Consider the following 13,487-nt stretch of genomic DNA (forward strand, 5'->3'; position numbering starts at 1 on the left):
GAATGAACTTTTACACAATATTCAATTTTTTTTTAATACTTAAGCAGTTTTTTCCCCCGATTCAAATCTCACTATATACAGTTTTAAATAGTTCTATTTCAGTTTCACATCATTTTTCATTTTAGCGTGTGGTGCATGGCATCATGACAGACAGCTTAGCTATAAGGATAGGGGGTCCACTGTCACGCTTCCTTTTAGGTAATACCAATGTGATGCTATTTATTTATTAGCTATTTATAAAGTCAAGATAGGCACAACATCAAATTAAAAGCACAACATAAATACGGATGAACTGAAATGTTTTCAAGTGATTAATATGTGACATACAGCCTACTATTTTTTAAAATCATTAATTAGTCTTGATTCGTTGTTCTTTAGCCTCATTTTTAAGGTCATTAACCTCATTGGTATTTGCAGGCAAAATTAAATCTGCATGGCGATCATCTATTCTCCTTATCTTTAGTATATTTTTCACATATTTGCTCCACTTACTGCCACTCAGTCTCACGCACAGGAAAGACTGTGGCGAGCCGATGTGCCACACTTGTTTTGTTTTTTTATTATCTGAGAGACAATCGGGGGATTCACGCAGTCACAATTAAGCAACTACATGAAACCAAACCACCTGAAAGTCGGTTAAAATAGCGGATTTGGCAACATTGGTTTTACTTGGTCTCATCACACACAACTATGGTGCATTTAAAGAAGGCGGCTTAAAGTGGAAAAAGTGAAGGCTCCATGAAACGCAATGGGGAAAAAAAATGACATTATCGTGCAAAAACTGTGTGCTTTCTAACAGAATGTTATGTTTACAATTATAAAATTGCGGCCATAGTACAGTGGTTGGGGACATCTGGTGTAGCCTCCACAAAGTGTTGAGTTAAAAAATCTTTAATTCCTATGTTCTTTAAAGGCAACTGTCCTTTTTGCTAAGCCATGATTCTGTGCTCCTCTCAGTTGTTGTGAAATGTGAAATTCAAGCCAAAAGTCTGAATCTGGGAAAAAATGTGAAGTAAAGAGACCTGAAAAAGAGGAATTTTAAAAAGTAAAAAATAAGATTTGAATTTTTAAAAAAAACGAAGCTCAAACATCAAAATATATGACAGTAATACATGAACATTATTTATTCAAAATAATTACCAGAGTAAATCATAATTATACCAACCTGAAAAAGAAGTGTGTGCACTTATTTTAATTTTAAATCCACTTTTTTCAAAATTCAATGTCAAAACTCGATCTTTCAGTGTCAAAGTGTATTTTTTCCAAATAAAAAAAATGTAGCCCTAATTTAGCTCTAGAGTTTTTGCCTATATATAAAGTTAAAGTTAAAGTACCACTGACAGTCACACACACTAGGTGTGGTGAAATTACCCTCTGCATTTGACCCATCATTGCATTTGTTCCACCCCCTGGGAGGTGAGGGGAGCAGTGAGCAGCAGCGGTGGCCGTGCTCGGGAATCATTTTGGTGATTTAACCCCCAACCCTTGATGCTGAGTGCCAAGCAGGGAGGTAATGGGTCCCATTTTTATAGTCTTTGGTATGACTCGGCCGGGATTTGAACTCACGACCTACCGATCTCAGGACCGACACTCTAACCACTATGCCACTGAGTAGTAGCATTCGGTTCACTCGGTTTGAGACAAATAATTACATAATTGTGTGTCAATAATTACTTTTACTGAATGTCACTAATAAATAGTGTATATTTGGTGTGATTTACCTATTTTTCACTCGTCCTTTATTTCACATTTACCCTCAAACTACTAAGTCAAAAGTCGCCACTTCGATGTCCGGCTGAATGCTTTATATTACTTTGTAAATGTGTCTAAAGGATTACATCCACTTCTCGTAGCTTCGCTTATTGAAATGAAGTTTTTGACACTCTTACCACCAGGCCACTGAGCACTTTAACCTACGAAACAAAACAAAAATGGAAAAAAAAAAGTTTGCTAATTTTTTATATTAAAATGAGGAAGTCGGGATTAATGGCTACAATGAGCATGTTTTGTAGTGCACAGCTTTTCGTAGCAGGGTTTGAAGTATGATACTACACGATACTGATAAAGCATGTTCCCCGGGGTCTCACGCGCCCCCCAGAGAGGCCCGCTCCACAATTTCAGAAGAACTGATTCAATGTAAAGTAAAGTTGTGTGGCCTCGATCACGTGTGCCAAACCACTCAACAATAGTGTTTGGGGAGAAGTTTTAGTGTTTCCCATAAACTGCCAAGATACCTGTGGCGGTGGGGGCGTGGCTATGGGCGTGGTCACCATGACACCATCGAGTAATTTGCATAATTTACTACAATGATATGATTTTCTCTAAAATGGCTAAAAAAATGTATACTTACTAATTAATAATAACAGTTTTGTTTTAAACGTCCATCCATCCATCCATCCATCCATCCATCCATCCATTTTACAATATAATTACAACACTTTATATACATATTTATATACAGATTTGAATAATAAGTTATTCACTGAAATATATTTATTAATTGTGGTTCTTACAAAAAATATATCTTATAAAATAAAAAAGCTAAAATGTCTCTTAAAGCTCTGCCCCTTTAATTAGTGCATACTAAATAATTTAACTTTAGCCTACTACTACAACCATATTATTTACCAGCAACATAAAGTGAAACAGAGGCAGAGGTGTCCTGCCACAGTCAGTAACAAATAAACAGAAAACAGTAGTGGTCAAATACAAATAAGGCAACAAGAGAAGTATCCTACACTTCTCTTTTGTAAAGTAAATCTGAACAGCCTATATGGGCATCTACATCAACTATATGATTTGCCTGAGAAGCTGGACAGGACAACAACAACAACAAAAATTAAAAAATTAAAAAAAAATCTATTTGTGGCGGACGTAATTCTTTCGTGGCGGGCCGCCACAAATAAATGAATGTGTGGGAAACACTGAGTTGTTTTTTGATGAAAATGAAATGGAACAAGCCGTCATATCAACTTGTCCCTAGTTGTTGTGCTTTTTCTTTGTTTTATAAATACCATTTGTTGTGCTTTTTCTTTGTTTTATAAATACTATTTGTTGTGCTTTTTCTTTGTTTTATAAATACTAGGGATGTCCGATAATATCGGACTGCCGATATTATCGGCCGATAAATGCTTTAAAATGTAATATCGGAAATTATCGGTATCGGTTTCAAAATGATCAGTATCGGTTTCAAAAAGTACAATTTATGACTTTTTAAAACGCCGCAATCAATGAATCAATCCAACAAAACAATACACAGCAATGCCATAACAATGCAATCCAATTCCAAAACCAAAGCCGACCCAGCAACACTCAGAACTGCAATAAACAGAGCAATTGAGAGCAGACACAAACACGACACAGAACAAACCAAAAGTAGTGAAACAAAAATGAATATTATCAACAACAGTATCAATATTAGTTACAATTTCAACATAGCAGTGATTAAAAATCCCTCATTGACATTATCATTAGACATTTATAAAAATAAAAAAAAGAACAATAGTGTCAAAGTGGCTTACACTTGCATCGCATCTCATAAGCTTGACAACACACTGTGTCCAATATTTTCACAAAGATCAAATAAGTCATATTTTTGGTTCATTTAATAGTTAAAACAAATTGACATTATTGCAATCAGTTGATAAAACATTGTCCTTTACAATTATAAAAGCTTTTTACAAAAATCTACTACTCTGCTTGCATGTCAGCAGACTGGGGTAGATCCTGCTGAAATCCTATGAATTGAATGAATAGAGAATCCCTTTGAATCGGGAAAATATCGTTTTTGAATCGAGAATCGCGTTGAATCGAAGAAAAAAAAATGGATTTAGAATCGAATCGTGACCCCAAGAATCGATACTGAATCGAATCGTGGGACACCCAAAGATTCGCAGCCCGACAAGGCATACTTGGACTACAGCCATACAAGTCACACTGAGGGGGGGCCGTATAAACAACTTTAACACTGTTACAAATATGCGCCACACTGTGAACCCACACCAAACAAGAATGACGAACACATTTCGGGAGAACATCCGCACCGTAACACAACATAAACACAACAGAACAAATACCCAGAAGCCCTTGCAGCACTAACTAACTAATTCCACAACTGTATATATCGGTATCGGTTGATATCAGAATCGGTAATTAAGAGTTGGACAATATCGGATATCTCTAATAAATACCATTTGTTTTGCTTTTTCTTTGTTTTATAAATACTTTTTTTGGGGCTTTTTCTTTGTTTTATAAATAACATAAGTGTACTATGAAGAAAACCCTCAAAGTTGATATCAGGCTGATGTAAAGGATTTTTTCGACTCTTGTTCTTGCAGTAAATGGACAATGTAGAAATGTGCTGTTGTCTTCTTCCCTCAGTGGCTCTGCCTTCGGCCATTCTGACACTTATGTTCAGTCCGTACCAAAGAGGAATCTACTGCGATGACGAGAGCATCAACTACCCCTACAGGAGGGACACCATCTCCCACGGAGCAATGGCCGCCGTCACCATCTCCAGCTCTATCATCATTGTGAGTATTCGCCTTCTTGGTTGCCGAATTGGCCTGGCAGGCGTGACCACGTCTACCTGCGCAGATCACCACTGGAGAGGCCTACCTGGTGCACGCCAAGCGTCTGCACTCCAACTCCCAGTTCAACCAGTACTTGTCGGCGCTCTATAAAGTGGTGGGCACCTACCTGTTCGGAGCAGGCGTTAGCCAGTCGCTCACCGACTTGGCCAAGTTCACCATCGGGCGACCGCGGCCCAACTTCCTTGCTGTGTGCGCCCCCGTCAGCTGCAACGGATACGTGCTGCAGATCAACTGCACCGGCAGCTTGCGCAACGTTACTGAGTCCAGGTGGGTTTACTTAGAGTTCTGCCCCCTTTTTTTTTGGTAGCGCTAACATGTGGGTGTTTGCATGTCATGCTAATGTTTTCTCATCGCTCACTCCTTTACATATGGCGCCATTGCCTAAAAGTTCACAGCCACTAGGGGGCACAGCTGCATTGCTACTGTATCTGGAGATTGCGATACATCAACCAGTGTTGTTTTTTACAAATAAAAATCCAAGTTTTAGTAGAATAACAATTTTAAAATTGCTAATATTTTGACTCAAAATCAGGTTAGGCCACGTTAGCAGTGATAAATATTAATACATTAACAGTTATAACTATACGGTATTATATATTGCAAGAAGGGTGCTGCAGGTATATAATGTAAATAATAAAATTAAATATACATTTGGTCAAAAAAAGTTCAAAATTAATTTAAAAAAACTAACTTTTATAATAAATGTAAAGCAAATATGATTAAAAAATGTGGGTTAAGCCAAGAATACTATTTTAAATACTTTCATAGGTTGAGCAATGAAAACCTGTTTACAGCATTCTACATTATGAGAGCCCTCGAGATATGAAATAACACCCACCTAGGCACCTTTACACTCCATTATTCCAATATAGTAATGTTGCTTGAGGCTGAGCCAGGCCATGATGTTGAACTGATTGATTCCTCCCCTAGTGGCCAGTACAACTGTAGGAGTGATAGTTTTAGCTTATCTAGCCATTTTTATGCTTCAAAATGTTTAATTTAGGACCAGAAATATTGTGTGTGTGTGTGTGTATGTGTGTATATATATATATATATATATATATATATATATATATATAAGTTTGGGGTCACCCAAACAATTTTGTGGATTAGCCTTCATTCCTAAGAACAAGAATAGACTGTCGAGTTTCAGATGAAAGTTCTCTTTTTCTGGCCATTTTGAGCGTTTAATTGAACAAATGTGATGCTCCAGAAACTCAATCTGCTCAAAGGAAGGTCAGTTTTGTAGCTTCTGTAACGAGCTAAACTGTTTTCAGATGTGTGAACATGATTGCACAAGGGTTTTCTAATCATCAATTAGCCTTCTGAGCCAATGAGCAAACACATTGTACCATTAGAACACTGGAGTGATAGTTTATGGAAATGGGCCTCTATACACCTATGTAGATATTGCACCAAAAAGCAGACATTTGCAGCTAGAATAGTCATTTACCACATTAGCAATGTATAGAGTGTATTTCTTTAAAGTTAAGACTAGTTTAAAGTTATCTTCATTGAAAAGTACAGTGCTTTTCCTTCAAAAATAAGGACATTTCAATGTGACCCCAAACTTTTGATCGGTAGTGTATATATATATATATATGTGTATATATATATATACAGGTATATATATGTATATATATATATGTGTGTGTGTGTGTGTGTGTGTGTGTGTGTGTGTGTATATATATATATATATATATATATATATAAAAACGTTAAAAAGTTCAAAATTAATAAAGAAAATAGTACATTTTTTATATCAAATGTAAAACAAAGATACAATAAAAACTGTGGATTAATTCAAGAGTATCGGTTTAAAAATGAAATGTCGCGATAAAAACATTTGCTGAAGAATAAAGTGGATTACAGTTTGTTTTTTGCCCTTCAGGCTGTCCTTCTACTCAGGCCACTCGTCCTTTGGAATGTACTGCATGCTCTTTCTGTCGGTGAGTTTTAACCACAAACACTGGTCAACTCCAAACAAATAGCATCCATAATATTATTGTGGCAAGACTTCACGCTCTGTGCGATGTACACACACAGACAGACCAAATGCTGCACTATTTGTTTTCTTGTTGTTAAAGTTAAAGTGTAATAGTATTGTGTGTGTGTGTGTGTGTGTGTGTGTGTGTGTGTGTGTGTGTGTGTGTGTGTGTGTGTGTGTGTGTGTGTGTGTGTGTGTGTGTGTGTGTGTGTGTGTGTGTGTGTGTGTGTGTGTGTGTGTGTGTGTGTGTGTGTGTGTGTGTGTGTGTGTAGCTGTACGTCCAGGCCCGCATGCAAGGCAAATGGACACGGTTAGTTCGACCCACCATCCAGTTCTTCCTGGTGGCCTTTTCCGTCTACGTGGGCTACACACGCGTCTCTGACTACAAGCACCACTGGAGCGATGTGCTAGTGGGACTCCTGCAGGGGGCGCTCATCGCCGTGCTCACTGTAAGTAGCTGTACTTGCAGGGGTTCGTGACATCACGTTTACCCCTTTTTTTTTTTGGTATATTCTCCATTGTTGTTGGTTCTACAGCTTTGACTTTAACATCTGACACTCTGCAAATGTGCAGTTATTGTTTTTACCTGAAGAAAGTCAGTTTTCCCAAACAAAAAATGTTAAATTTTTTGGAATTAAATATTTCTTGATTAGATACTTTCATATGTGTCCAATTCTAATAGCTCACGAGCTTAATTGTAGCATGAAAACAAGAGACATTAAAGTCTTTCCCGATTAAGAAACGACATAAAAGAAAAGGCAACTCTTCACATACATGGCACCTGGCTGGTGCTTGAGCAGTGTTTATAATTATCTACTTGTAGGCGGCATGATTGCAGAGAACAACATTTAACTTTATTAAAATTAAACTTTAGACTTACCACTAGAGATGTCCGATAATGGCTTTTTTGCCGATATCCGATATCCCGATATTGTCCAACTCTTAATTACCGATTCCGATATCAACCGATACCGATATATACAGTCGTGGAATTAACACGTTATTATGCCTAATTTTGTTGTGATGCCCCGCTGGATGCATTTAACAATGTAACACAGTTTTCCAAAATAAGAGAACAACTTCAACTCAAGTTATGGAAAAAAATGCCAACATGGCACTGCCATATTTATTATTGAAGTCACAAATTGCATTATTTTTTTGAACATGCCTTAAAACAGCAGCTTGGAATTTGGGACATGCTCTCCCTGAGATAATCCATATACCCACTACAACTATGGGAAATACCAGTTTTTCCCACACATTCATTTATTTGTGGCGGCCCGCCACGAAATAATTACGTCCGCCACAAATAGATTTTTTAAAATGTTCTATTTATTTATTTATTTTTTGTCCTGTCCAGCTTCTCAGGCAAATCATATAGTTGATGTAGATGCCCATATAGGTTGTTCAGATTTACTTTACAAAAGAGAAGTGTAGGATACTTCTCTTGTTGCCTTATTTGTATTTGACCACTACTGTTTTCTGTTTATTTGTTACTGACTGTGACAGGACACCTCTGCCTCTGTTTCACTTTATGTTGCTGGTAAATAATATGGTTGTAGTAGTAGGCTAAAGTTAAATTATTTAGTATGCACTAATTAAAGGGGCAGAGCTTTAAGAGACATTTTAGCTTTTATATTTTATAAGATATATTTTTTGTAAGAACCACAATTAATAAATATATTTCAGTGAATAACTTATTGTTCAAATCTGTATATAAATATGTACATAAAGTGTTGTAATTATATTGTAACATGGATGGATGGATGGATGGTTGGACGTTTAAAACAAAACTGTTATTATTAATTAGTAAGTATACATTTTTTGAGCCTTTTTAGAGAAAATCATATCATCGTAGTAAATTATTCGATGATGTCATGGTGACCACGCCCATAGCCACGCCCCCACCGCCACATGTATCTTGGCAGTTTATGGGAAACACTGAATACTATACTTTGACTTTCACAAAGTGCATTATTTTGTATTTTTTTTAAACATGCCTCGAAACAACAGCTACAAAAACAATGAATTATAAACTGGGCTCACATCCATCTTCCGCTTGTAGTCATCGTGTATCTCTTTATGATTCTTGAAGAGGTGGGAGATCTATTTGCTCGTATTAAAGGAAGACGTCTTGGTTCCTCCTCGCATAACCAACTTTTTGCAGTCATTGCAAATTGCCAGTTTCTTATCCGTCAGAGGCACTTTAAAATAATCCCAAACCATAGACATGGTGTCGCTAGTCAGTCACCGAGCGAGCTCGCTTGTTAGCCACGGCTACAGCACCGGCAACAACACACTCTTGTTGTTGTTATGCTCCGCTCGCGGCGGTTTGATGAGGTCATCAAGCGTAGCCGGTAATCCTCTCATGCTGCAGTCGTCAACTCCTGTGGTGTGTGTGCGGAGAGGGGAGAGGGGAGGGGCTGCTGACTGGGAGACGCAACTGCTCTGTACTGCTCCCTACGTCCGTGTTTTACCGGATATGTACCACTCCGTACAACGGCGTTTTAAAAAGTCATTAATTTTACTTTTTGAAACCGATACTGATGATTTCCGATATTACATTTTAAAGGCCTACTGAAACCCACTACTACCGACCACGTAGTCTGATAGTTTATATATCAATGATGAAATCTTAACATTGCACCACATGCCAATACGGCCGGGTTAACTTATAAAGTGCAATTTTAAATTTCCCACCACACTTCCGGTTGAAAACGTCTAGATATGATGACGTATGCGCGTGACGTAAACGGTTGATACGGAAGTATTGGTACCCCATTGAATACAATACAAAAAAGCTCTGTTTTCATTTCAAAATTCCGCAGTATTCTGGACATCTGTGTAGGTGAATCTTTTGCAATTTGTTTAATGAACAATGGAGACTGCAAAGAAGAAAGTAGGTGGGATCGGTGTATTAGCGGCGGACTACATCAACACAGCCAGGAGGACAGAGATGGATAGCAGACGCACTAGCCGGCGAACTCACCTTAACTTCCTCCGTCTCGCCGACCGCATCTGTGATCGGGTGAAGTCCTTCGTCGCACCGTCGATCGCTGGAACGCAGGTGAGCACGGGTGTTGATGAGCAGATGAGGGCTGGCTGGCGTAGGTGGATAGCTAATGTTTTTAGCATAGCTCTGTGAGGTCCGGTTGCTAAGTTAGCTTCAATGGCGTCGTTAGCAACAGCATTGTTAACCTTCGCCAGGCTGGAAAGCATTAACCGTGTATTTACATGTCCATGGTTTAATAGTATTGTTGATCTTCTGTCTATCCTTCCAGTCAGGGATTTATTTATTTTGTTTCTATATGCAGTTAAGCACGATGCTATCACGTTAGCTCCGTAGCTAAAGTGTTTCGTCGATGTATTGTCGTGGAGATAAAAGTCACTGTGAATATCCATTTCGCGTTCTCGACTCTCATTTTCAAGAGGATATAGTATCCGAGGTGGTTTAAAATACAAATCCGTGATCCACAATAGAAAAAGCAGAGAGTGTGGAATCCAATGAGCCAGCTTGTACCTAAGTTACGGTCAGAGCGAAAAAAGATATGTCTTGCACTGCATTCTAGTCCTTCACTCTAACGTTCCTCATCCACGAATCTTTCATCCTCGCTCAAATTAATGGGTTAATCGGCGCTTTCTCGGTTTGAATCGCTCTCGCTGCATTGAAAACAATAGGAAAATGTGAGGAGCCTTTCAACTGACTACGTCACACTACTTCCAGTAGGGGCAAGGCTTTTTTTTAATCAGATACCAAAAGTTGCGATCTTTATCGTCGTTGTTCTCTACTAAATTCTCTCAGCAAAAATATGGCAATATCGCGAAATGATCAAGTATGACACATAGAATGGATCTGCTATCCCCGTTTAAATAAAAAAATGTCATTTCAGTAGGCCTTTAAGCATTCATCTCTACTTACCACTGGTCACAGTTCTTATTTAACTTTAGACGTCTGGTGGGCCGTAGTTTGGACACTTTTGGTAAATAGCAGTATACAGATATCTACACAAACATATTTTCTAATCTTAAAGAAGTACAATGAATACAAATGTACGTATTTCTTCTCCATCTTGCAGGTGAAATACGTGTCGGACTTCTTCAAGCAGCGCTCTCCTCCTCGCACGCGAGCAGATCCTTGTGACGAGGAGGAGGAACGTAAAGCAAGTCCTCAGCTGCCCGGCTCTCAGCGCACAAATCACTACAACTACTCAGCACCCGTATGAACGCTACGACACAAACACAGATATCACAACCACTAAACGGAACTTGGACAACGTCAACACCACTTTGTGTGCTGAAACAATGTCTTTTTTTTTTAATCCTTCATTTTCGACAATATTGATGCTGTGACCTGATGGAAGATATTTGTCACAATATTTCACCTCTGATTGAACGGCCGCCGTCTTTTTTTGTTTGTTTGTAACGCGGACCGCTTTAGCTAACATATTTTTATATATAACGTCCATGACTACTACTGTATCGTATCTAATAAACTGTGCTTGTTTTTATTTGGAAGAAGCGCTGATGTTCCAGAGGAAGTGGGCGACATTGTTCTGCGTGTTTGTGCTTCTCTTACAGGGACGAGCGCTGCGTCACCGATGTGCCAAAGACCAAACAGCGACGCTCGGGTCACCTTTTAAATGTTTCCCCTGGGGCCTCGTTGAAGCTGCGCTTGCATTGTGAGCAAAATGGATCAAAGTCTGAAGTACGCTTCCTTCCTTCCTGTCTTATTAACACCTTTGGAATCCTTTATTTCCTTCTCAGCACAAATATTCTTCTCACCGTGGGAGGTGCTTTTTCCATTACACGTCTTCTCTTTCTTTTAGTGACGCGTGCCTCATGTCTGGACCTGCTGCTGCTCATGGTTGTGATTCCTGAACGCCACACACATGACTCACCCCAGACGTAGACATAAATCAGTCTATGGCGTTGCGGTGCTTTGAAGGTAATCGCCGTGTCTTCCAAATAAATTACAAACCCCGTTTCCATATGAGTTGGGAAATTGTGTTAGATGTAAATATAAATGGAATACAATGATTTGCAAATCATTTTCAACCCATATTCAGTTGAATATGCTACAAAGACAACATATTTCATGTTCAAACTGATAAACATTTTTTTTTTGCAAATAATCTTTAACTTTAGAATTTGATGCCAGCAACACGTGACAAAGAAGTTGGGAAAGGTGGCAATAAATACTGATAAAGTTGAGGAATGCTCATCAAACACTCAGTCATTCACAAACAAGGATGGGGCGAGGGTCACCACTTTGTCAACCAATCCGTGAGCAAATTGTTGAACAGTTTAAGAAAAACCTTTTTCAACCAGCTATTGCAAGGAATTTAGGGATTTCACCATCTACGGTCTGTAATATCATCAAAGGGTTCAGAGAATCTGGAGAAATCACTGCACGCAAGCAGCTAAGCCCGTGACCTTCGATCCCTCAGGCTATACTGCATCAACAAGCGACATCAGTGTGTAAAGGATATCACCACATGGGCTCAGGAACACTTCAGAAACCCACTGTCAGTAACTGCAGTTGGTCGCTACATCTGTAAGTGCAAGTTAAAACTCCTATGCAAGGCAAAAACCATTTATCAACAACACCCAGGAACGCTGTCGGCTTCGCTGGGCCTGAGCTCATCTAAGATGGACTGATACAAAGTGGAAAAGTGTTCTGTGGTCTGACGAGTCCACATTTCAAATTGTTTTTGGAAACTGTGGACGTCGTGTCATCCGGACCAAAGAGGAAAAGAACCATCCGGATTGTTATAGGCGCAAAGTTAAAAAGGCAGCATCTGTGATGGTATGGGGGTGTATTAGTGCCCAAGACATGGGTAACTTACACATCTGTGAAGGCGCCATTAATGCTGAAAGGTACATACAGGTTTTGGAGCAACATATGTTGCCATCCAAGCAACGTTACCATGGACGCCCCTGCTTATTTCAGCAAGACAATGCCAAGCCACGTGTTACATCAACGTGGCTTCATAGTAAAAGAGTGCGGGTACTAGACTGGCCTGCCTGTAGTCCAGACCTGTCTCCCATTGAAAATGTGTGGCGCATTATGAAGCCTAAAATACCACAACGGAGACCCCCGGACTGTTGAACAACTTAAGCTGTACATCAAGCAAGAATGGGAAAGAATTCCACCTGAGAAGCTTCAAAAATGTGTCTCCTCAGTTCCCAAACGTTTACTGAGTGTTGTTAAAAGGAAAGGCCATGTAACACAGTGGTGAACATGCCCTTTCCCAACTACTTTGGCACGTGTTGCAGCCATGAAATTCAAAGTTAATTATTATTTGCAAAAAAACAATAAAGTTTATGAGTTTGAACATCAAATATCTTGTCTTTGTAGTGCATTCAATTGAATATGGGTTAAGAAGGATTTGCAAATCATTGTATTTCGTTTATATTTACATCTAACACAATTTCCCCACTCATATGGAAACGGGGTTTGTATTTTAAACATGCACGCATTTTTGCATTGTGACTAATGATGGGTAATTGTTAGGTAAATGACTGTTATGATTCAATCAATATATTGTTTGGTATAAAATGATGATAAAACAGATTGCCAGAGCTCACGTTGATTAAAAAAATAGATTATTTAAAAAAAAAAAATTGGAACGGGAATCAATAAGAATTGCAATATGAATGTGAAAATATGTTTTTTTCAGCACCCCAAGTAACTAAGGGTGTAACGGTACACAAAAATTGCGGTTCGGTACGTACCTCGGTTTAGACGTCACAGTTCAGTTCATTTTTGGTACAGTAGGAAAACAACAAAATATACAGTTTTTGGTTATTTATTTACCAAATTTGTATCCTTTAAACATTGGGAACACTATAATAATTCTGCCCAAAAATAGAAATAGCTGTGTGTGATGGATGTGAGCCACCACTAG

At 38.6% G+C, this 13,487-nt stretch overlaps 1 protein-coding gene across 1 annotated transcript in view; it reads left to right on the forward strand.

Annotated features, from left to right (window-relative positions):
- Positions 1-11,087, forward strand: part of LOC133646195 (phospholipid phosphatase 2-like) — a 50,280-nt gene extending 39,193 nt beyond the window's left edge. The window contains exons 3-7 of the mRNA XM_062041324.1: positions 4,381-4,532; positions 4,597-4,859; positions 6,484-6,541; positions 6,852-7,028; positions 10,656-11,087. Of these exons, the coding sequence (XP_061897308.1) occupies positions 4,381-4,532; positions 4,597-4,859; positions 6,484-6,541; positions 6,852-7,028; positions 10,656-10,802 (797 nt within the window). The 3' untranslated portion in view covers positions 10,803-11,087. The remainder of the gene's footprint in view (positions 1-4,380; positions 4,533-4,596; positions 4,860-6,483; positions 6,542-6,851; positions 7,029-10,655) is intronic.
- Positions 11,088-13,487: the final 2,400 nt, after the last annotated feature.

This window comes from Entelurus aequoreus, linkage group LG03 (genome assembly GCF_033978785.1).
Source record: "Entelurus aequoreus isolate RoL-2023_Sb linkage group LG03, RoL_Eaeq_v1.1, whole genome shotgun sequence".
Classification (NCBI taxonomy): Eukaryota; Metazoa; Chordata; class Actinopteri; order Syngnathiformes; family Syngnathidae; genus Entelurus; species Entelurus aequoreus.